At 36.7% G+C, this 22810-nt stretch overlaps 1 protein-coding gene across 1 annotated transcript; it reads left to right on the top strand.

Moving 5' to 3' along the window:
• Positions 1-47: 47 nt before the first annotated feature.
• Positions 48-21651, top strand: LOC118271337 (uncharacterized). The gene is made up of 8 exons (XM_035587393.2): positions 48-219; positions 3637-3723; positions 10091-10230; positions 11992-12157; positions 12427-12557; positions 13296-13433; positions 17767-17944; positions 19084-21651. Exons 2-8 carry the CDS (start codon positions 3649-3651, stop codon positions 19222-19224), a joined length of 969 nt encoding a protein of 322 aa, XP_035443286.1. The 5' UTR covers positions 48-219; positions 3637-3648; the 3' UTR covers positions 19225-21651.
• Positions 21652-22810: the final 1159 nt, after the last annotated feature.

Genomic DNA, 22810 nt, shown 5'->3' with positions numbered 1-22810 from the left:
GAATTTATATTTTTTTTATCTGTCCGCACTTCGTGTTAACGTGTTTGTCACGCACGTCAAGTCGTCAAATCACGCATCGGGAGCGTGCGTGTTTGTTGCTTTTTATTAAAATAAATTTTAGTGAGTGCAGTGTTACCTCAGTTCCGTCGTGTAGTTTCTCTCAGTTTCATTCCGTTGCAAATATTACATTTTTAGTTAAACACTTTTTAAATTAAACCGGTAAGTTAGCGTGTTTACTTATTTATTAGACCTAACTGTTTGTACAAAGTTCTGCAGTATCTACTTTGTGCACCGTATACTCGCCGGCACGAAAGGAAATTTTAACTCGTTAACTAATATGGCCCCAGTAGTTTAGAGATGCGTTTTAGTTAAAATTCTCGCCGTATTTATTTATTTTTGTGTCATAACTTACGATTACGGGTAGGTAAACAAATGTGGATTTTTGTCTACAATTTTTCGGATAATTTTCCATTAATAATTGTATGAAGCTATGTGTTTAAACCTTAATTAACTCTGAAAGTGGAGCACATAAAATATTCATGAACTCCACCAAGTAATTTATTCTTTGTGCAATGATACATGGTAATTATTAAATAATTAACTCTCTATTTCATGGACGGTTACTATCTAAATACGTAATCTATGTCAGCCTTGAACCTAATTATATTTAAATGTATACCCATTAGATTTTGTATTTGGCATCAACTTATCCCTACAATGTTGCAGTGTATATAGAATCTGGTTTAACATATTATAAATTATTTATTGTTACAAATTCTATGCCATTAATGTAGCATAAAATACCTACCTAGGATTTAGGTATTTATTGGATGAATAGCAGAATACCATTGTCTTGTGGTCTGTTTAAAAATTAAATTACCATCCATTGAGTTCCTTAGGTTTTTTTCTAAGAAAAAAAATAGATTAGGGTTTAATAAAAAGTATATTGCTATTCATTATTGTCTATTATAATGTGGTAGGTAACAATGTATTGCACTTTCAAATTAATAATAATTTAAGCTCATTAGACAAAAGATAAAAATAATAATGTAATGTCTATTGTCATAAACATTGTTTTAGGAACTAACTAATTGCTTAAAATGTTATTAAGAAGACATTAAATATAGTAACAGTTAAATAGCAGTTATCTAATGATAAATATTAATAATAGGTATTGTCTTTGCTATGAGTAATATTATCAAGGCCAGATGACTTTGTTTAGTTACTTTGTGTCCCTAAAGAATGAAATGTAGGAAAATCATTGTGTAGCTAAGTCTGCCATGAAATTATGTACTGGCAAAAAAATGGTATATGACACCTTTTTCAGGCTCACCTCCTTTTACATAGGACTCAAAACATATTGTAATTGGTGAAAAGTGGCTGTTGATACCTACATAGTACATTCACAGTTCTTTCTAAACCTTATACAACCTTAAAAAAGAATTCATTGTTTATTTTATGAAATAATAATTACTTAGGGCTGCTGCTGCATGAATAACACGAAAACAAAACCATTAAATTGTAAATATACAAACAAAAAAATGTTGTAGTATTTTTCAGGAGTGTTCTGTTTACAACATGTACAATTTTAAGTTTATGTTTGATATATAATCCATTCTATGTGGTAACAGAAATTAGTATGTTAGTTGCGCCAGAGCCCAGAGGCCATAGATCAATGTGCCATGTAATGCTGATTGTTTCACTCTGAAAGCATTATTCATTATAATTGTAAATAAAAACACTCACCTAATTTCATTCAAATGACTATGCAGGTTAACTTCCTAATTATAATGAAAGGTTTTGTTACAATTTCCTTTTTAAATAAAATGGGCTGCTACTGCGCCAGTTCACCTGATAAATGGTTCCTATTAATCATGGTGTGATGTGTTAATAGCCTATCCTATAGCCTTTCTCAATAAATAGTCTATCCACCACAAAAAAATTATTAAATTCGAACCAGTAGTTCCAAAGATTAGCATGTTCGAACAAACAGGTAATTTTTTTAGCTTTTACATTAGTATAGTACAGATTTCGTGACCCATTTCTACTTACCACATAGAGAATATCAGTGATATTACCCAGTATTATATCACTAAGTAGCGTTCAAAGTGTAATCCTTATCTAGAGGACTTTCAGATCACAATATTTATAGATTGTGGACTTTGAATCCGCATACCAATTTGTAAATATAACATTATGAATGTAATGTCATTGGACCATTCTAATGATATAGTTAATACTATTATCTTAAAGTACAAAGGTTATCAATAGGCTCACCAGCTATTACATGGGACTTTAACACAAACCGTAAAAAGTGGGTGTACATTGTTGTATAGCTCATTACGTGCCGGTATGTGCTCCTCTGCCTACCCCTTGGGGGATAAAAGGCGTGATATTGATATTGACGTAAAAGTACATATCATGTCTCCGACTGGACACACACATACATTAATTTAGTTCCCAAACAAGTTATAGCACTGAGACTAATTTGAAGGCAATTTTTAGTAAGAAATTCTTTCCATGTTTTTCAGGCATATTGAGATGATAACCATTCGTATGTAAATAACTTGTGAGGAATATACAGTAACATGAAAGAGCTAAGGGGGGTTTGCTATAAATCCCATCTTACAATTGCAGGAGTTTGGAAACCGAAGTTACCATAATTTTAAATAATGTTGCTATAAAAAGGTAGAAAATATGGCTACATAATTATATGTGCAATTTATAGTTTGTGTACTATAAATTGCTATTACTGCCTTACACAATACCGGACAAAGCCGGTGCCGAAGCTCGGCGGTAGCTATTTAGTTGTCCCCGCGAGGGTATCGAACCCGTGACCCTGATCTCAAAACGTTACGTATCACCAATAAAAACAATTGGCCACTTGCAGGCACGTGTTACATTGGCTCAGTAGGTTTTAGAACAAATAGAAAAAGAACCTAGACTTTAGGACTAAATGAAAATGTAATAGTGTTCATTAGTCCGTGTGCTGCGTGGAGTTTATACCTTAGCGATGGTATAAAAATAAACCTACATATGTCCATCGCGTATATCAAAGCTTTATATGCATGAACTGATTTTTTTTTATGGATGGTAAGCAATCACCGCCACCCATGGGCACTTAAAACACCAGAGGCGTTACAAGTGCGTTGCCGGCGTTTTGGGGGTTAAGAATTTAAATTCATTGTTTCACGTCGAGTTTTCTTTGAGGCCGTGGTATCACTCTGGTCGAACCAGCCCATTCGTGGCCATTGCCTGTGGTATTGCTCTTCGACACTTGAAAATGTAATGGGCATCGCATGTTAGATATGTATATTGTACGTTTATTCCAGACAATAAGTTACTTTAAAACTACTAAGCAAATGCGTCAAATTAACCAAAATTGCTCACTTTTCAGACAGACAATAAAATTACAATGTTCCAGTCATAAATTGTCTTTCAATAGGGATGCACAACTCGTTACTCAACGTCTGAATACCATTTTATTTATGATTTAGGTATTTTCAATCAAACTGTAAATAAAAAAAAATCTACTTGCGACGAAATCAAGGTCAAGCTAAATTGATTCTTATATCCTCAGGAAATAGAATTTATGATTTTTCATCTTCTGCGATTAATGTATGTTTGTCTTTACAGGTAATTCTTAAAATGAGTGCCTTAAAGAATGCAGTATCTTTAGCTGTAAACCATGGCAAAATTGGGCTGAGAAGTAATGGAAAGACGGTGAGTACTATTTGTTACTTCATTATCGTCGGCCGGAGGACTTCCTCCACTGTCTATTCCAACTTTCGAAGTGAGCTCGGTCGTATTATCGCCCGTCATTGGTTAAGATTCTTTTCACAACCAATAACACGGCGGACCGCGATCGAGATCACTTCGATCTTCGAAATTAAACTAGTACTTCCCTGGCCCATCGGCTATCAGTCCTTCGAGAACCGTGACCTGCCCATAGCCACTTCAGCCTGCAGATTTTGAGAGCTATGTCGGTACCTCTGTTTCGGATCTGACCGTTCGACCGCGAAGGATTTTGATGCTTAATGAAATCCCAAATAAACTTCTCTCCACCATGTGCTGCTGAGCGACTCTTGAGTTTCTCTAGACCATAGGTAAAAATTGAACTTGAAATTTCATAAAGCTTCTCAATATTTTTCATCCATAAACAATTGATATAACATCTCGTCACGTTATGCAAATATTTTTATTGTTAGTTGCATTTATCGAATATAATCGATATGTATAAAATGCATTCAAAAGGAAGAAGTATTATCGGATAAATATGCAATCACTATAATACGTGTTCTTTATACATAGTTCATACATAATAATAATGTATTTATTTATTAAGTGATAAGTACTATCGAATGTGACTATTACGTAAATGCATCCAGCTGTGGACTTTGGACGCTTACAATATTAGACTTTTGTGCATCGAACTGCTGATTGTAAGAACCCTCCGTTCGTTTCACAGAAAGTATTTATAATTATAGTCCGAACTGGTTCCTAAAGTATTTTCCTAATTCGTGCAGCCAGGGAATAGAACAATCTGCCGGCTTCAATTTTTCCTGAGAAATACGACCCGGGTCTCTTCAAGGTCAGAGTGAATAGGTACTTTCTAAGTCTGTGTGCTCCATCTTCAGCCACATTTTCGCTTCGCCGTTCTGGCAGAAAGCGGGTTGAAGGCGAAACGCAGACTTATCAACGCTAAAAAAAAATCTATCGGATTTTAGGAAAATTCCTATTTGATAACTAGAATACGTCACAACACCGCGATTTTAACCTCAAAATCGTATTACGTAATTAACTCAACTACAGACTGCACTATTGAAGCCAAAGAAAAAGGAGAGTTATGACTCTCATGACTAGGTCCCATATCCTCTGCATACAGGACCTACACTAACATGGAAGTGTGAACGATACGTCGCATAACCAAGTTCCGTATAATCTGCACTTGGCAACTAATGTATGGGCGTCACGATCACGTGGCTATGCAATGCGCTGGCGCACCATTGAGTGCGTACTGCGTTTTACGTTGTTTATGAAATAGGTTACTGGATATTGTACTAGAAAAATGTGTTTGCACTTGATTTGTTCAAGGTTGTTTTCGATAGGTTATGTTTTAATACAAGTACGTTAATATAATGTAACTATTTGCTACATTTTCTAAAGGTAGATCCTTGATAAGGTAGGCGTGAGAAAATTCTTCCTCTAGATAATGCATACAAAAATCAAATAAAAATATAGATAGTTTTTTCAAAACAGCAACAGTTTACAGATTGTCCAACAAAATCTCTTCAGCTTTACTTAGGTTGTTGCTATCTCGATAATATGTTCGTCCACATGCTAAGCTAGTGTTTGCTTGGCGCCATTCTAGTTATTTGTATCGAAAGATGTCTATAAACGTCATTCAGTCTCTAGCACTACATTGTTGCACTGCGAGCTATTTATATTACGTACTATTTCATTTTTGAACTTTCATGGTCACTCATGGTCAATGAGAGACGAATCTAGTCTAAGAACATCACGCCAGATTTTCCAAAGAGCTAAGGTTAGAGTTACAGTTTTTACTTTCCCCAATACCAAGGCTCAGTCCTTCCTCACCCCCATCCCCAACCTCTTAATCCCCAAATTCTAAATCTCTAGTCCCTAAACGACCAGTAACGCACTTGTAAGAGGGATGGAGCTATACAACCTACATAGCTCCGTCCCTCTTGCACTGCTCAGTGATCGACCATTCTGACACAATTGTAATAGCAGACTAAGGCCCCTGGGGTGTAAATGTTCATCTGTTAGCTCATTTGATGCCTTATTCTATAAACACTAACTTAATAACCAACTCAACTCTTGGATATTTTGCTCGCTTCAAATGTCAAACTTAATCTTATAGTAGACCAATGTATACAGATGGGCAATAATAGATGTAATACATGTGTCATCGTGTATTGACGATATTATTGTCTGAAATCGTATTTTATAACAATGACAATATTATTGTACTAGGCTAGCAGGAGTAAACAGGAACTGTTTTTACACCGTGCACAAACAACGCAGTTGCCAAACATTTCATTGCAAATGTTGAACGTTACCTACTAAAAATAGCAGTTCCGTTACCTATTCTCTGTTTAGTGGGCAGCTTTAGTTATACTGCAATTTATTCACTTACAAGATTTGGGCAAAAAGACTGCCTATTATTAGTTCTCAGCAGGCGCTGAGCATAATAGATCTCTTCTGTCAGGATCTCACGTTTATCAAAGAGCGTTGCTATCCGGACTCTGTCTGTTCCTTAGTCCGCTGAATAACAACTTACGATACTCGCAGGCAGAGTAGGAATAGTTAAAGGACTATTCAACAGCACCATCACCAGTTCATCACACTTAAAGCTTCTTGGATAACGATCATTATAAAATCTTCTATCTTTTCTCTTTCTCTTCCCCATAGAAAGTGGGACAGTGGACCTATCGACAACTTTTATAGACCTTTTTTTTATCACGGCCTTCAAAACCACTTTCAAAAGGCGCCTAGCTTTTGGGGAGAAAGACAAGGGAGTGTGGGATTTTTACCTCACTAAAACCACCCCGGTGGCACACTTTCAGCACCGATAAAGGGGCTTAGAATCATCTTATTAGAAACTAAACTTTTATAAACCTGCGATTTTCTTTATGAAAGTTAGCCACGCACGATGTTACATAAAGATGACCTTTGTCCTCACGTGACTAAAATCGTACGTAATTTATTTGATAGTAACAATCATCCATATTCATGGTCTTGTCTTGGTGATTCAAAACAATCAACGGTTGTTCTCTACGGTCGCGTGGAAACTGCCAATGTTATTTAGCTATCATCATTTGTAGCCAATCAGCAGGCACGCGCACTTCAGATGATTTGCTCATTGTTGCCTGTAAATTATTGTTGTTGAGAACCAATACTGAGTTGCTTGCGTACCTTATTAATAAAACTAGTAACTGGTTCTTGCAGTGTACCGTTAGCTAGTTTTATACGAGTTTTATTAAATAAAGAATATTGCTTGTATTCAGCTGAGGTATTGATAATAGAGATTTAGTTCTTTTAGGACATGTTCGTGTAATTAGGTCAACAAGGTTCAAGCATTTATAAATTTCCGTATTGACCAGACCACACCCTTTCAAAAGACAATCTTCTAAATTCTAATATCCACTTATCTTCTAGAATAGATTTATTGTAAAAACATGACTATACAACATATATTTTTTTCTCTATCTCACTCTCTGTCTTTTATTGTATTATTCCTAACCAATCTGAGAATGTACTATCTTGATTTCATTTCAAACCTAATTGCTAAAAGGCGAGGTAACATTTTTGTATGCATTATATTCTAATAAAGGTAGATTTTCGCTGACGTCAGTAGGACATGTAGTAGAGAACACAAAACACGTGGTATACACGCGTTGCATAGATGATACATAAACGAGCTTCAACAATGAATTGTCGATTGGTCGATACCTATTTAAGTAATGAATGATTTATGAGCGCCTTCGATAAGGCACGTTTAGATCTTCTGTCTCTTCATTATGTGAAACACTTCACTCCATTTTTAACCAAAGACTGATAGTTTACTTTTGTACCTATTTTTTATATGTTAATATATCTGCGTTAGACCACCAACCCGCTTACTGCCAGGACGGCGAAGCGAAGATGTGGCCGAAGATGGAGCACACAGACTTAGAAAGTACCTATTCACTCTGTCCTTGAAAAGACCCGGGTTGTATTTCTCAGGAAAAATAGAAGCCGGCAGATTGTTTCATTCCCTGGCTGCACGGATTAGGAACGTGGATTCGAAATGTTTCGTTCGCACCCAAGGGAAGTCCACTCTGTAGGGATAGTGGGCCGACTTTCTACTAGTTCTATGTTGAAAGAATGACGGTAAGATACAAAAGTAAACAGTCCTATATTCGTCATGCATCATCAGACGATATATGTCATAGATAAGAGAGTATAAATTGATATCACAATAACTTAACCGGTTATATCTATTTTAGGTATCACATCATACCATTATCACAAGTGTAAAGAGATTTTATGTCCATTCGCAGATAAGTCGCAAAATAAGATTGATTGTAAAACAATCTATGAGAATTGGGAAATACGTAATTCAAATACCTATATGTAATGAAAATAATTAAGAAATAAATGAAAATTGTAGTCAGAATTGGAGATTCGGACGTTTGTTTTAGGGTTGAATAGATATCGAAAGCGCTATACAGATGCCCGATCCGGAGCTGCGGATAACGTAACAGGTTACCGGGGCTCCGGCTCAAAGCAGGAGTAGGAATGGGGTGGCTTTTAGTCAGTAAGAGTCTGACACTCCCTCTCGCCTCACCCAAGGCGGAGAAGGAAGCGGAAAAAGGAGAAGTCATTAGATGATTTTCCCCGCTCAAAAATATCGGGTAGACGACGACATCTCTTTCTTTTTGTCTGTTTTTTTTTTACATACTTCCGCGATAAAATTCGGAAAACAACCAAATTATACTTCGATTGGTAGTTTCATTTCGTACTCGAAATCTTTTAGAGTTTTTTTCCACCAGCCTTGGCCTGTCAAGATCCTAAAAATATATATGTAGATAGATATGGTACTTATGCACAGTTAAAACCTTTATGTTGTCTCATTAAACCTTAAAACCCTCCATAAACAAGCCGGTTACATAATTTCTACCGACAATCATACCTTTTTTTGCCACCCGTCTCGCACTTGGCCGAGCCGTTGACTCGACTGACATTGAACTTGAGCTCCGTTGTTGTACTGCCAGTTATGAAACCAATTACCTACAGTACCTGTATAATTGGAAATGTTTATATTACGCAGGTTGTACCTATTCTAAACCAGTTTATACTAGTTCTGATAGAATTCTCTATCCTGTTGTATGTACTAAGTTTTAAAATAAATAATCAGAGGTAACTAGTGGCCTTACTGGATGATATCTTTTTTATTTTCCCATAGCAAAAAAGGGTCTTATTATTTGGTGCCGCTATTCATGACTTATACGCGCACATACATTATACATAACCATAGAGCCCATTGTATAGTGTTTCAATATTAGAAAATCGATCATTTAAAATTTAGGGACTGTAAAGCGGTTTATGACCCGTTTCAAGTTAAAAAAGTTCGCATAAAAAATAATGATTGTTGTTATACTGAGGTATTAATATCCATGTAGAATACTTCGTTATACTTGTCTAATGTTTAGGAATTTAGTTCGTAGGTAATAAAGTCCAGTGACTTTATAAACAGTTTAGTTACCAAATAAATCCTTTTAATGTGATAGACCAACCTGTGCACGGTCGCGTCCTTAATTTAAAATGTACCTATTTGAATTAATTTAAATATAGTTTCCTGACGACTTACAAAATAAATCGTCAGTTACTTGAACACGTGTCCTGGAAATAAAATCTAATTTAGATTATTATTTGTTTTGCCAGTTTTGGGAAAGGCCATTGTTATCAATACGTGTGTACAATCACATAAAGATAAGTTTATAAATATAATTCAATGCTAGGCATAATACAAACACGTGATTAGAAACTAATCAATGAGTCACATCTAGTAGCAATTACAAAAAAAAAACTTATATTTTGATATAAGTAATTGATGACTAAAAACCGATGTATGCACCTGTTTTCCTTAAAAATAATGTTGATTCATTAATTTTATAATCGTCTAAGCTACCCAATTGTATGTAATATTTATTTACGTGCCTAAATATAACTCAATTTCTAAGTATTCTCTTAACAATTTAATTTGAAATAATTCCTGACTTAAAACACTCTCTCTGAATGCTTACTTCACGGACGCAGATCTTCTTCAAGATCCTTAATATGAGTTTGAAACGAGAGCAATTCCAACGTTCTTGTTGGTTGTTTAAATTCGCGCCGACCAATCAGAGGGCCGAATACACTCTCGTTCAGCGTAAAACAAACTCCTACAGACATTGTAATTAATGGTTCCGTGCATGCTGAAACAAAAGAAAACTTAGATTTAGAAGTCCAACTCTTTACAATAATTCAATCCAAAATGTACCCTGTATGCTTCTGAATACAGTACAATGTTATTTGTCCCCAGTCGTTCCGGCCGCTGTTATCATGCGCCCCCGTGGCTATGGTTGCGCTGGACCGCAACGCGCATACGCAGGACATCACCAAGAATATACAGTACATCAGCAACGACAAGATCAAGCTCAAAGCAGATCCGGCTACCATGAAGTAAGTACACTGCTTAATGAAAATCTAGAATTGTCACAAACAGAAACACTATGGTAAGCAATCGACGCCTTTCATGGATACCCGCCACACTATAGAAGTTACATGTCCTTTTGAGGATTGAGTATTGGGAGATTTGTGGAAGAGGGATGGGGAAGGTGATTCCGATGATTGCAAATGATTGCAGATGATTCCTTGAAAAGATGAGAGATTCAAACGTGTCTCTTTATGAACTAAACAACTAAACGGGTAGTAATAGGAGAAGGTTTCTGGTTAATTCCATCAAGTTTTGCAGCCAGATATTTAAAAGCAAATTGTTCCTAAGACTGTTAAAATCTTCAGAAAGTTGAATTTCATATCAAAAGTTATAAATTGTAAAAACTCCATTACGGGCCAACTAGGTCTAATTTAAAGATATTCTCAGTTCGCAATGCAGACGTCACGTGACGCCATTTGTCAAACGTTACGCAATTCTATTGGTACACTCGTGTGATATAATTACCCTCTATTTGTATCGTGTTGAATCCGGAGCCAATCGGGGAAGTGGGTCGATTTGACGACTGGTCTGGTGATCTGTTACCATGTTACGTACAATCTCGTCATCATTACGTCTTGTTCTTCAATTAGTGTTATTATTTTGTTGCTAGCTAGCTACGGTCGCTACTTCATTCTACTAAGTTGGAATCTGGATATGGTGGGAACTTTAATTCGGTATCGACCATGACGCAAAAAAACAAAAATAATTTACAACCTTCTGATATTAAGCAATCGGCACCGCCCATGGAAAACTGCAACACCACTAGAGTTACAAGTGGATTGCCGACCTTTTAGGGATTTAGGGATTGGGGAGGAAGTATTGGGGCTCTATCTGCTTATCCTTCCTTTTTTTAAATATGTAGATAATTTGCTAGCATCGTGTAGCGGGTTCGATTTCCGACTTTCTATATCGAAGACCGAAATTGTTGTTTCGGGTCTGGATGTGATGTGTATATGAAGTTGTATGATTGTAAACGCACCCACAACATAAGAAAATCCTAATGTGGGGGCAAAGTTAAAAAAATGTTTAGGAATGGGAGAAAATGCCCAACATTCAAAACACGAACTCTTTGGACTGATCAAAATGGCGGAGATCCTCAGAATGGGCATCACCTATTGAGTCAATTCGCTTGTTTAGCTAATGGAAGGTTAAATGGGAAACGCACGCGTTATTGACCAGTTGGCTGGCCGCTGCAATTTGATCGTATTCGTTTATATATCTTTGTCACATCTTACAAGAAGAATCGTTGAAGAGTTTTCAGGTTTATAGGACACCAAATAATTTGTTTTCATTATTATAATAAAAGTGTGGAGACCGAATAATATTTTGTGGCTTGCTATGATAACTTGATATGAGAATATTTTCCACATTTTCTAAATCCTGTCCTATATTGATCCTATAGAGGATGTAGATAGACTATATAGCATTACAGTCTTGCCTTCGCGATGTAGTTCATCGAGCAGACTGATCACCTGATGGTAAGCAATCGCCGCCGCTCAAGGACACTTGAAACACCAGAGGCGTTTTAGGGGTTAGGAATTTAAGGGTTGATGGGGATTGGGAAGATTAAGAAGGGAGTAATTGGGCCTCCGGTAACCTCACTCAAACAACGAAACACAACGCATGCGTTGTTTCACGTCGGTTTTCTGTGAGGCCGTGGTATCACTCCGGTGATATCACACTAAATACTAAATCTTTAACGGTTAATATTTTCTCATTGTCACCAGGCTGGACAAACCCATCGAGAGACCTCTGTGTATAATGATTAACTGGCTCCTGGCGAGACAGAAGCACGTGATGAAATACGCCACGCTGTACTTGGAGCAAGGGTTCGACGTGGTCTCCGTAGCCTGCACGCCATGGCAGCTCATGTGGCCAGTCAAAGGAACCCAGGTATAGAATATTCAACCTTAACACTAAGTAGATACGGTTGATTATTGAATATTCTGTAAAAGATTGTGAAGCAATGCTTTTTGTTCTTTATATCTATAGTCATAAAGTTGATATTGAAAATGTGACATGGTTTTTACTTTTAGCAACTCATTTTAAACATTAGTTCCTATACAATAAGGTTAAAATTCAAACAAATCATAGAACACAAACCAATGACTACAATAATGCACTTTAAATGGCTTAGTTTTAAAGACGGTTTTATCTTGCAGTTGGTGGCTGGAGATCTGATTAAGTTCATGGCTATGAACGACAATGAGCACCCGTTGGTTGTGCATGGCTTCTCTGTCGGAGGATACATGTGGGGGGAAGTCTGCGCCCACGTCATGAAGAATAAGGAACAGTGAGTTTGCTTGTATTGTTAACGAATTACTATTATTAATATCACATGGAAGTCCACTGCTGGGGCCTTAGTCTGCTATTACAATTGTGTCAGAATGGTCGATCACTGAGCAGTGCGAGAGGGACGGAGCTATGTAGGTTGTATAGCTCCGTCCCTCTCGCACTGATCTCGCACTGCTACTATTACCAGGGTCCCTGTTGGCCCCCACTCGGCCGTACCTACAACTATAAGTGCCTACGATTTCGGGACCGGACGAGCTACTTTGGTGCTTAGTAAATACAGTCGCTATTTCAACTAGATGTTTCGTGGAGTGGTGCTTCTGTAGTATTCTGTGTTACTACTGCTATAGTCCAACAGTATACTTTCTTGTGTTACAAGTAGGTCTGCAGACGTATAGGCCTCCTCTACATAATAGGGGTTTGCCATAATCTCCACGCTTGACAGGCGGGTTAAAAAAAAATCAAGTTTATCGGAACGCCGAATATCGTGAATATGAGCCCCCAGTGTGACTTGTAACTAGTCGAGTTAACTCGTCAAACAGTTACGAGGATAACGGCCGCACTCAGAGACATTTAATATTTTAACTTTAATTATTTTTAAACTATTTACTTTAACTATCCCTTAGTAGCAATTTTGTATCGAAAACAATCGCTCAGGACTGCGTTAAGTAATCATTAAATGACTAAGTACGGTAGTTAGCCGTTAAACTTAATTAATTCATTATCTTTTCATCCTCAGATACCAACCAGTAATGGACAGAGTAGTGGCCCAGGTTTGGGACTCGGCAGCGGACATCAGTGAGATCACCATCGGTGTTCCTGCAGCTGTCTTCCCCAAGAACCAGATCATGCAGAAGACACTACGAGCATACATGGAGTAAGTACCTTGTTTATTTCAATGGTTAAGGCAGGATGGGTGACCGGCTACTGTGTTATATCTTGTATATAAGTAAAAATTTCTTCTGATTTATTTCGTTGCGGGATCCAAGACAGTCATTCATGTCCCTGAGACGCGCCGGACTTTAGTGTTTCGGTGTTTTCATGGTTGTATCTACTGTAGATCCTGGCTTACAGGAGTTGCAGCGGTATGGGAGGTAGTGGCGGTTTGTCCAATCAAAATAAAAAAAAAAGAAAAAGCCGTAGGTAGCTTAACACCCTTCCTGCTCTTTAGAAAACAAAACATAATAACAAATGACGTATGTACAAAGATATGACGAATAAGAGATATTGCCACGACATGCACACGTGTGCACATTCACAAAAATTTAAGATTATGTAATTTGATAAATAAAATATTCCACGCGATTATCACCTGCGTGACCTACAAATGACATAGATATTAAAGATTATTTCTGTATGCATTTTTAAATTATTATTATTACTACTTATGACTGCACGGTTGGCGCGGTGGCTAAGCAACTGGCTGCCGTGTAACGTGTAGCGGGTTCGATTCCCGCACGGAGCAACTCTTTGTCGTTTCGGGTCTGGGTGTCATGTCAACTTGTAAACGCAACCACGACAGAGGAGAAAATATTAGTAAGGGGCAACGTTTAAAAAAAAATACTAAAATTTTACAAGAGTTTTTGTAAAGATTGACTTGATCAAACGAATTACGAGTATAAACTTAAATAAATTACTAAAACTAGTTATCAAAACTACATATTATAGGTATTCTTTTGAAATCTATTCAGTAGTTTCAGAGGTTGACTCACTTAAAGAGTTTTCAAAACACCGGACAACGCAGCTTAAGTTTTTGTTTCACTAAAGATAATAAAGTAAAACGATGTGATATGAAAGATTAAATCTATATGGTTACTAAGCACTGTAGGTACTTTTCCGTGGCGATTGGCGGGTCAAACCGGGTCAAAGTCCAAATAGATCGCGTTATATGTATTTATGTAGTTCTTACATAGTATTGACGATCACATCTTTGCTTAAGTTATTATTAGTTTAGCCATGTCTTAAGATATAGTAGAAAGTATGTACATATTTTGTCAAATCGCCATTAAGTTGGGCATTTAATTTTATGCTGTTCCTGTGTTCTCACCCACTTGTGTGTCGTGGCGTAGTAGACGGTTTTTTTCTTTCTTTCTTTCAATTAACTATCCCCATTCTTCTCGCGGGTGTCATAAAAACTGATAGTTGGAGCAGCGCTCTGATAAACCTATACCTCTCCCTCCGAAAAATCTATTTGCCAAGTATGTAGTTCTATAATTCTGATATAGATACGTTTTAAATGTAATCGCAAATAATAGATAAATGTTTTAAACATTAGATAGATACCTAATAATGGCGTATCAGCCGATTTCATTCCAAGGCCACACGTGTTTGAAAACACGTTTATTTCATTGACCGTTGCCCAAGCTAATGATCCGAAATATCGAGTCCCATGTAATAGGTGGTGAGCCTATTGCCATATACCGGGCACAATTCCAGACTTCGTGCTACTACTGAAAATTTTTCAAAAAGCCGAAAAAAGTTCACCAGTACTTTGCCCGACCCGGGGATCGAACCCAAAACCAGTCGCAGTTGCGACCACTGGACCAACGAGGCATTTTGTACACTCCTCGTTTTAGTTTACAGTGAACAAACGTACCTTAGTAGATATGTATCTACATTAAAACGTTATCAATCCCAGACAGACGACTAATTCTATCAGAGTAATTAGTTCAAATACATTGTATGTTCCATTTTCTGTAGATAACAACGTTTACAAATGGACAAGTTATCGTAATAATATCTATTCATTATAATAATATGAAACTCTTCCGTTACTAGTGACTGAGTAACTGCCAACCTACCAACCTACAGTTGAAACTACAGCACATAGCTCAAATTAATTGCACATCTATGTTTCTCATTTCCAAAAATTCCTACTGTGGACAAAAATAACAATTTACATATTTTAATTAATTCTTAATTAGAAATTTTTGAATTGTCCGTCTGTCTCTCTTTCAGTGAAGCTAGGTAATTGTTCCAAAATGTAGCTTGGAATAGCGAAGAACGAGTAAGAAACTCCATCGTTACTCTTTTATGAAAAATGTTTTTTTACAAACTCTCTGATAAGTACATTATTATTTGAGCCTTTACCTGTTGTATTTATATGTGAGAACAATATAAAGACAATACAGCGTCACAATTAATGGACTACAAAACCAGTTTGTGAAGAAAAAATAATCTAAAAACACAAGTGATGAAGAATTACTTTATTAATTAATATGTTATCGGCTTACTCACGTAATTTATTGACGAGGAACTCGACTAGTTTCGAGCCATGCTAGAGGCTCTATATATTCATGAGCACACGACGCAGCGATTGTCGCGCTACTACTGAAATGAGCCTCTAGCATTTAGTGAGTTCCTCGTCAAACAATTACGTGAGTAAGCCGATAACATAATAATTAATTTAGTATGTCTCAAGAAAGTTACAATAAAATTATAAGAATTACTTTGTTTCAAGTCTGCTGCAAATTACAGTTCAATTTCAATTATTTTTTTTTTTACGTTTATTAAAATGGCTATCTAAAAATAGGTTACGGTCTTTACAAACTAAACAAGAGAGAATAACCGCAGTAATATGTTAGTGTAGTATATTTTCCAAAGTCAACAAAGTATCTTAAGCAATACCGGATTAAACTGCACCTTTATCAGATATATTTTCAATGCCAGACATTATTAATTAACCATGATTAAAAAGTAATTAGGTTGTTTTCCTTTACACCTGCTCTTTCCCTGTAAAAATGTATGTCATGTATGGTACAACTATTTTCATAAATTTAAGTTGATTTATTTTTAAAAATTGGTTTCTTTTTAACCCCCGACGCAAAAAGAGGGGTGTTATAAGTTTGACGTTCTGTTGTCTGTCTGTCTGTTGTCTGTGGCATCATAACTCCTGAACGGATGCAGTGATTTCAATTTAGTTTTTTTCGTATGAAAGGGGACTTATGTGCGAGTGTTCTTAGACATGTTTGATGAAAATCGGTTGAGCCGTTTTAAAGTTATGGGCGGTGAAAGTGGGGAGAGTAGCTGAAGGTCTGCAAATATACTGGGATAGGGTCTCAAATTAAACCGCACTGAAAGAATATATTGAAAGATATTATTTTTTCGTATTAACAAAAATAAAAAAGTAAATAAAAAATTAAAAAAAAAAAAAAAAAATATTTAAAAAAAATAAAAATTAAATTAAAAATGTAATAACAAAAATATAAAATTTTTAATTTTATACTAAGCCTAACTTAACCTAACCTACCTTAAAAAGTATAAAATAAAAAATTAAATTAAAAATTTAAAAAACCCCCGACAAAAAACTTAATTTTCCTTTAAAAAGTAAAAAATAATAAAAAAACTTAATCTTAAAGTCCTAAAAATGTACTAATAATTCTAAAAAAAAATATGTCGCGTTGGGGGACCGCATGAATACGGACTGCACACCGCCGCCCGCGCCGCTATATTTCTATTTTCTGCGTTAGGTATATTAAGTACTTAAACATCAATTTACTTTAATGTTAACACCAAGCATGTGATACTTATGAACAAATTAGATAAGTAAGAAATAATTAGGAGCGGTCCCCCACGCGACGTATTTTTTTAGAATTATTAGTACATTTTTAGGTACTTTAAGATTAAGTTTCTTTTATTATTTTTTACTTTTTAAAGGAAAATTAAGTTTTTTGTCGGGGGTTTTTTTTATAGCTTTATTTTTCTTCTAATATACTTTTGATATAATAATCATTAGACTTAAATACTACTAAATAGATCTATAATATAATTTTTATTATAAATAAGTAATATTATGTTATGTTATAAACGAGCAAACGGATCACCTGACGGTAAGCAATCGCAAAACGAAACACAACGTAGGCTTTGTTTCACCTCAGTTTTCTGTAAGGCCGTGGTATCATTCCGTTGGAGGCGGCCCATAGGTGCCGAAGCATAGCTCTGCCACACAATGGTGATAAACTGACACATGTACGGTGATGAGAAATGTAACCTTTTTTTTTGAGGGGGGAAAATCATCCAATGACTTCTCCGGCCTTGGGCAAGGCGAGAGGGAGTGTCAGACTCTTACTGACTAAAAACCACCCCGTTCCTTCTCCTGCTTCTCGAGCCGGAGCCCCGGTAAACCCGCTAGGTAGTCCGCAGCTCCGGATCAGGCATCAGCCCTACTGGGAGAAATGTAACCTTAATTCATAACAATGTCCTGTTTCCAGATACCACATGAAGACGTTCCACGAAGCCGCCACGTCCCACTACATCAGATCCTCGCAGCTGTTCCACACGAACCTGTGCCACGCGCCCGCCCTCTTCCTACTCTCTCGCAGCGATCCCGTCGGAGCTGAGCGCAGCAATCGCAGCGTGCACGACAGCTGGGTCAAAATGGGAATGAAGGTAAGACCTCATCCCTTTTTTAAGGATGGCAAACGATCAGATGGATCACCTGGGGCCTTAGTCTGCTATTACAATTGTCGTCAGAATGGTCGATCACTGAGCAGTGCAAGAGGGACGGAGCTATGTAGGTTGTATAGCTCCATCCCTCTTGCCCTGCTCAATGATCGACCATTCTGACACAATCCTAATAGCAGAGTAGGCCCCCTGATGGTAAAATTGGTGAGCACTCGACGCTGTCCATGGACACACGCAACACCAGAAGTAATACAAGTGCGTTGCCGGCCTTCGGGGAAGTTGGGAATAGGGGAGATTTTGGTCTCCAGTAATCTCATTAAGGCTCTACAGGCCCGCATCGTACGCATCGCACACAACGGATTTTAGTTTTTAGTATAGAAACTCATACAACTGCGTCCACTGATCCGCATCATACGAACCGCATCATCAGCAATGCCTACATGCGATGCGTACCACAGTGGTCATGAGAGCGTGAAGAGACGTTACCGGGCAATCGAAGCAACAGTAGTCAATAAGAGTCTGACACTCCGTCACCCAAGGCGGGAGAAGTCATTGTATGTTTCCCTACAAAAACAGCTGTGAATAGGGATGATGATGGGGTATGAAATTTAAAAATCTAATTAGCCCGTCAGATAGGTAATTAAAAAATATTAGACACGTATTTTTTTATTTTGTCATATAAGATAACAATACTTAGATAAAACGAATCAAAGCTTAGGAGTGGGAGCTAACTACGTCACTTTTTAGTATAAAACGTACTCTAAAGTGACGTCACGCGATATTTCAAATCGATATATCTTCGCAAATATTTGTTTCCGTAAGAAAATAAAAAATACGTGTCTAATATTTTAAAATAATCTACAAGACGGACATTAAAATGAAAATTAGTCATCTACCCTATTGTCAAGAGCTGTTGATTATGATTAGATTTAGATTTCAGTCATGATCGTCCCACTGCAGGGCAAAGGCCTGACTACCATCCTTCCATTCCTCTCTGTTTAAAGTTTTTTGCGGCGAATCCTTGACATAGGTTTTAACTTCGTCCCGCCATCTCCTTCTGGGCCTGTCGCGATTAATTATGATGATTAATTTTTATTTACACCGACGTTTCTGTTTGATTCCAGTGCACCTGGAAGTGCTGGGACCGGTCACCCCACGTCCAGCACTACACGAAGCACCCCAAAGAGTACGTGGCGGCCCTCTACGCTCACCTCGACGCCTACGGACTCGTCTCCCAACCAGACAAGATGCGCATGAGGTTATAAACACTAACTCCTACTCAACGAGACATTTGCAACCTTATAACAATACTACTAAGCTCTATTCAGTTTGGCAGTCAGCTTTATTGATTGTCAATTAAAAATCAAATTTCAATGCAATTTGTTAAAGTACATTTTTGTTTGACACTGATGTTACTTTTTGTTAGTCTCTAGCATCTTGGCTGTTATTGTAGTGTTTTAGTTTTAGCGAGAAGTAATTTCAGTGGTATTTAAAAAAAAAGTTGTATTGTATGGGTCTCGTTGTTTAATTTAGTTAGTTGGGTCCGTTTCTATTGAATAGTTTGTGGTTGTAGATTTGTGGTGTAAGCAGAGGTGTTAGAATTTTGGCACTTTATAACTTTATGTCTTAAAACTGTAATTTTTAACTGCGATCTCCTAGCGGCTTGCCAAGTTTAAGGATTTAGCTTTCTCTTAAAAGCGGCTTACGTTCAGTAGTGGATGTAGTCGCCTTTAACGAATTCGAGATCTGCTTTAGTTCCCGGGGCAACAAAAGTAGATTTTAATTTTTATCGTCTGACAACAGTAATAAAGTCTATTTGAAATTATGATTTTGGAGAAAAATCGTTAAAAGTCTAACACAACTGCTTACACCACAACGGATAAGACTTAGTTGCCTTGAAAATGACCGTAACGTCATTAAATCTCTATTAAACCTGATTCGACAATAATTGGCTAATTTATACGTTTACAAAATCACCTCTATGACTTAACACATAAGACACAATTTCTCATAAAATCTGTTAGAAGTTTAAGATCACTTTTCTGTAATACTAAATAGGTATCCTTAAAAAGAACTTTATGTACGTTGACATAGTGTGGATTTTACTTTAACTCATATTTATAATCAAATTTGTTCTTACAAAAGTTGTATTTGGTTATTAATTAGAACTTTAGAACATTGTTTGAAATATGTTGAGAAATATTTTTGTAAAATATTGGATGTTTTTGACAGGGACCAAAAATTCGGTGCTGATAACATTTGAGTTTGTGGCCCATGCTTAGAAATAGGCTCTCAATATTATTATCACATAAATTGAGTAGCTCTTTGACTATCGGTGTATAAACCCCTACTAACTCAAGTGTGAGAAATCATGCTTAGTTTTATATTGTATCCAACTTAAACATTTCAAAATATTTCAAATCGCCTTGAGCAAGTCTGGTGATTAATGCTCAACCCTTCTCTATGTGAGAAGAGGCCTTTGCTCACTAGTGAACCCTTTTAATGGCTGGCAATGATGGTGATGATAATAAACTCTTCAAATACCTTCGTCTTGTTTCCTCATCGAATGTTTACTAAGGGAATGAAAGAGACAAAACATTTCTATCACGAAATCTAACATTTAAACGCTTAACACTCGTTAAGCATTTCTTTGTTTTATTTTTCGTCTTTAATTTGATTTGTTTTTAAACATTTGTAATGTTTTACGATCGAGACATATTGAAAGCGAAACCAAGCTTTTACGATGCTTATATTGTAACTTTCGTAATACTTACTAAATTAATTATTATGTTTTTCTATTCACATAATTGTTTGACGAGGAACTCGACTGGTTTCATTTCATATTCATGAGCAGCGTTCTAGCATGGCTTGAAACTAATCGACTTGCTCGTCAAACATTTACGTGCGTAAGCCTGAAAAACATAATAATTAAGCTATTACGATTTTTAAGTTCATAACATAAGTGGTGGAAAGTGCGAGTGTTGCATTACCCATGGTTACTCTTTTGTTATCTTATAAACTTCAGTAATGACTATGAAGTTGAAACTTAGCATTGTTTGTTCCTTGGAGAGTGGTAGGGGAGTACTTAGGAAGGATTTTCCTAACTTCCTAAAAGAACGGTAAACACCTATTTGTGCGTACGAAGTCGCTAGTGTTATAGGAATTCTTAGTATTTTACACTGAATTTAGAATCATGTCTAACTTCCCTATGTAGTGACTTATTATTTTCTTATTTAAAAACTGATATTCGCTATTACTCTACTGTCATACTCGACCAATGCAAACGTGTTTTGGAAGGGGGAGGGGGGCAATCATCCAATGCCTTCTCCCGCCTTAGGCGAGACGAGAGGAAGTATCAGACTCTTACTGACTAAAAACCACCCCGTTCCTACTTCTGTTTTTCGAGCCGGAGCTCCGGTAACCCGCTAGGTAGTCCACAGATCAATTGCAAACGTAGCATCAAAAGTTAATATATAATGTTTATCATATTTTTAGTTCCTAAACATCTTACTGGAGTAAAATTATCTAGAAAATTGTGGATCAGGGCCTAAGTATTAAATCAATGAATTTATCATGTTTAGTTTTAAGATTTTTATATTATATTATAGATATAGATAATTATAGTATAAGAATATGCACTGTAGTCTCTAGCTTAATGTAAAAGATGAAATACACTTTCATAAAAATCTTTATTTTTCGTTGTTTTTTTTCTTTGTTATAACCAGTTGTTCCTATCATTGCTTAGTTTTGTTTTGTCTGTAAATGCTAAATACTGTTTTCTTGCAACTTAATATTTATGTATTTACATACATATCGTCACGCCTTTAATCCCCGAAGGGGTAGGCAGAGGTGCACATTATGACACGTAATGCCACTGTGTACACCCACTTTTCACAATTTATGTTGTAAGTAATAGGTGGTGAGCCTATTGCCATATACCGGGCACATTTCCAGACTCCGTGCTACTACTGAGAAATTTTCGAAAAACCGAAAAAAGCCCAATAATACTTCGCCCGACCCGGGAATCGAACCCGAGACCCCTTGCCCAGTAGTCGCACTTGCAACCACTGGGCCACCGAGGCAGTCAATCTTTATATATCTTTATATAATCAATATTTATGTGTTTCTACTCTATTATATTGTTCCGAAATTAAGACAATTATTATGGATAATTCAAACCATAATGATGCTTTCCCACAAAAGATGTGCTATGCTACGTTGCCGTGGAAGCGAGGATGCTTCTATCAATCAAATTCTTTGGTACACATAGCTTAGCACGAGTGAAAACGGACTCAGCAAAGCTGTTTTTTTATGTGGAAAGACTCATGTTACGAATGCGAGTTATAGGCTTCCCTTCTATCGATACATCGCATACTCGAGCTGGGCATCTTCCACGCTTCTACATAGCTAAGTATAGCTGGAAACGGTCACATAGTTTCACAACTTAGCTATTACATCTTCACATCTCTACATGGCATATATCTGGTGGAAAAGCACCATAAAAGCTGGAGATATGTGATAATATACACCTCGTAAAAGTACGTGGAATTAAAAAAAAAACTTTTCTATTTAAGTCATATAAAAAAATTTTTCCTTTACCCAAGATGGACCTCAGTCAAACCTTTGGGTGACGTTTATTTTATTTTTTTTATTTTATATGGGCCGACGTTTGGCCGCTATCTCGCCTAATGGTAAGTGATGATGCGGCCTACGATGAAGCACGTCTGCCCATAAGCAACCTATTCACTCGGGCCTTGAAGACACCCAGGTTATACTCATCAGGAAACACAGACTCCGGCAAGGAGTTCCACTCCCTAGCAGTTCGCGCAAGGAAGCTTGAAGCGAAGCGCT

This window comes from Spodoptera frugiperda, chromosome 9 (assembly GCF_023101765.2).
Source record: "Spodoptera frugiperda isolate SF20-4 chromosome 9, AGI-APGP_CSIRO_Sfru_2.0, whole genome shotgun sequence".
In the NCBI taxonomy this organism is placed as follows: Eukaryota; Metazoa; Arthropoda; class Insecta; order Lepidoptera; family Noctuidae; genus Spodoptera; species Spodoptera frugiperda.
Note: the sequence above shows the minus strand (reverse complement) of the source record. Positions and strands in the feature narration are given on the sequence as shown.

What these genes read in the sequence shown, in the direction of transcription:
- LOC118271337 (XM_035587393.2), top strand. Translation starts at nt 3,649, where the DNA reads ATGAGTGCCTTAAAGAATGCAGTATCTTTAGCTGTAAACCATGGCAAA. An exon ending in GGCCAGTCAAAGGAACCCAG is followed by an intron (nt 12,158 to 12,426) that starts GTATAGAATATT and finishes TTTATCTTGCAG; the next exon opens with TTGGTGGCTGGAGATCTGAT. An exon ending in GTCATGAAGAATAAGGAACA is followed by an intron (nt 12,558 to 13,295) that starts GTGAGTTTGCTT and finishes TTTCATCCTCAG; the next exon opens with ATACCAACCAGTAATGGACA.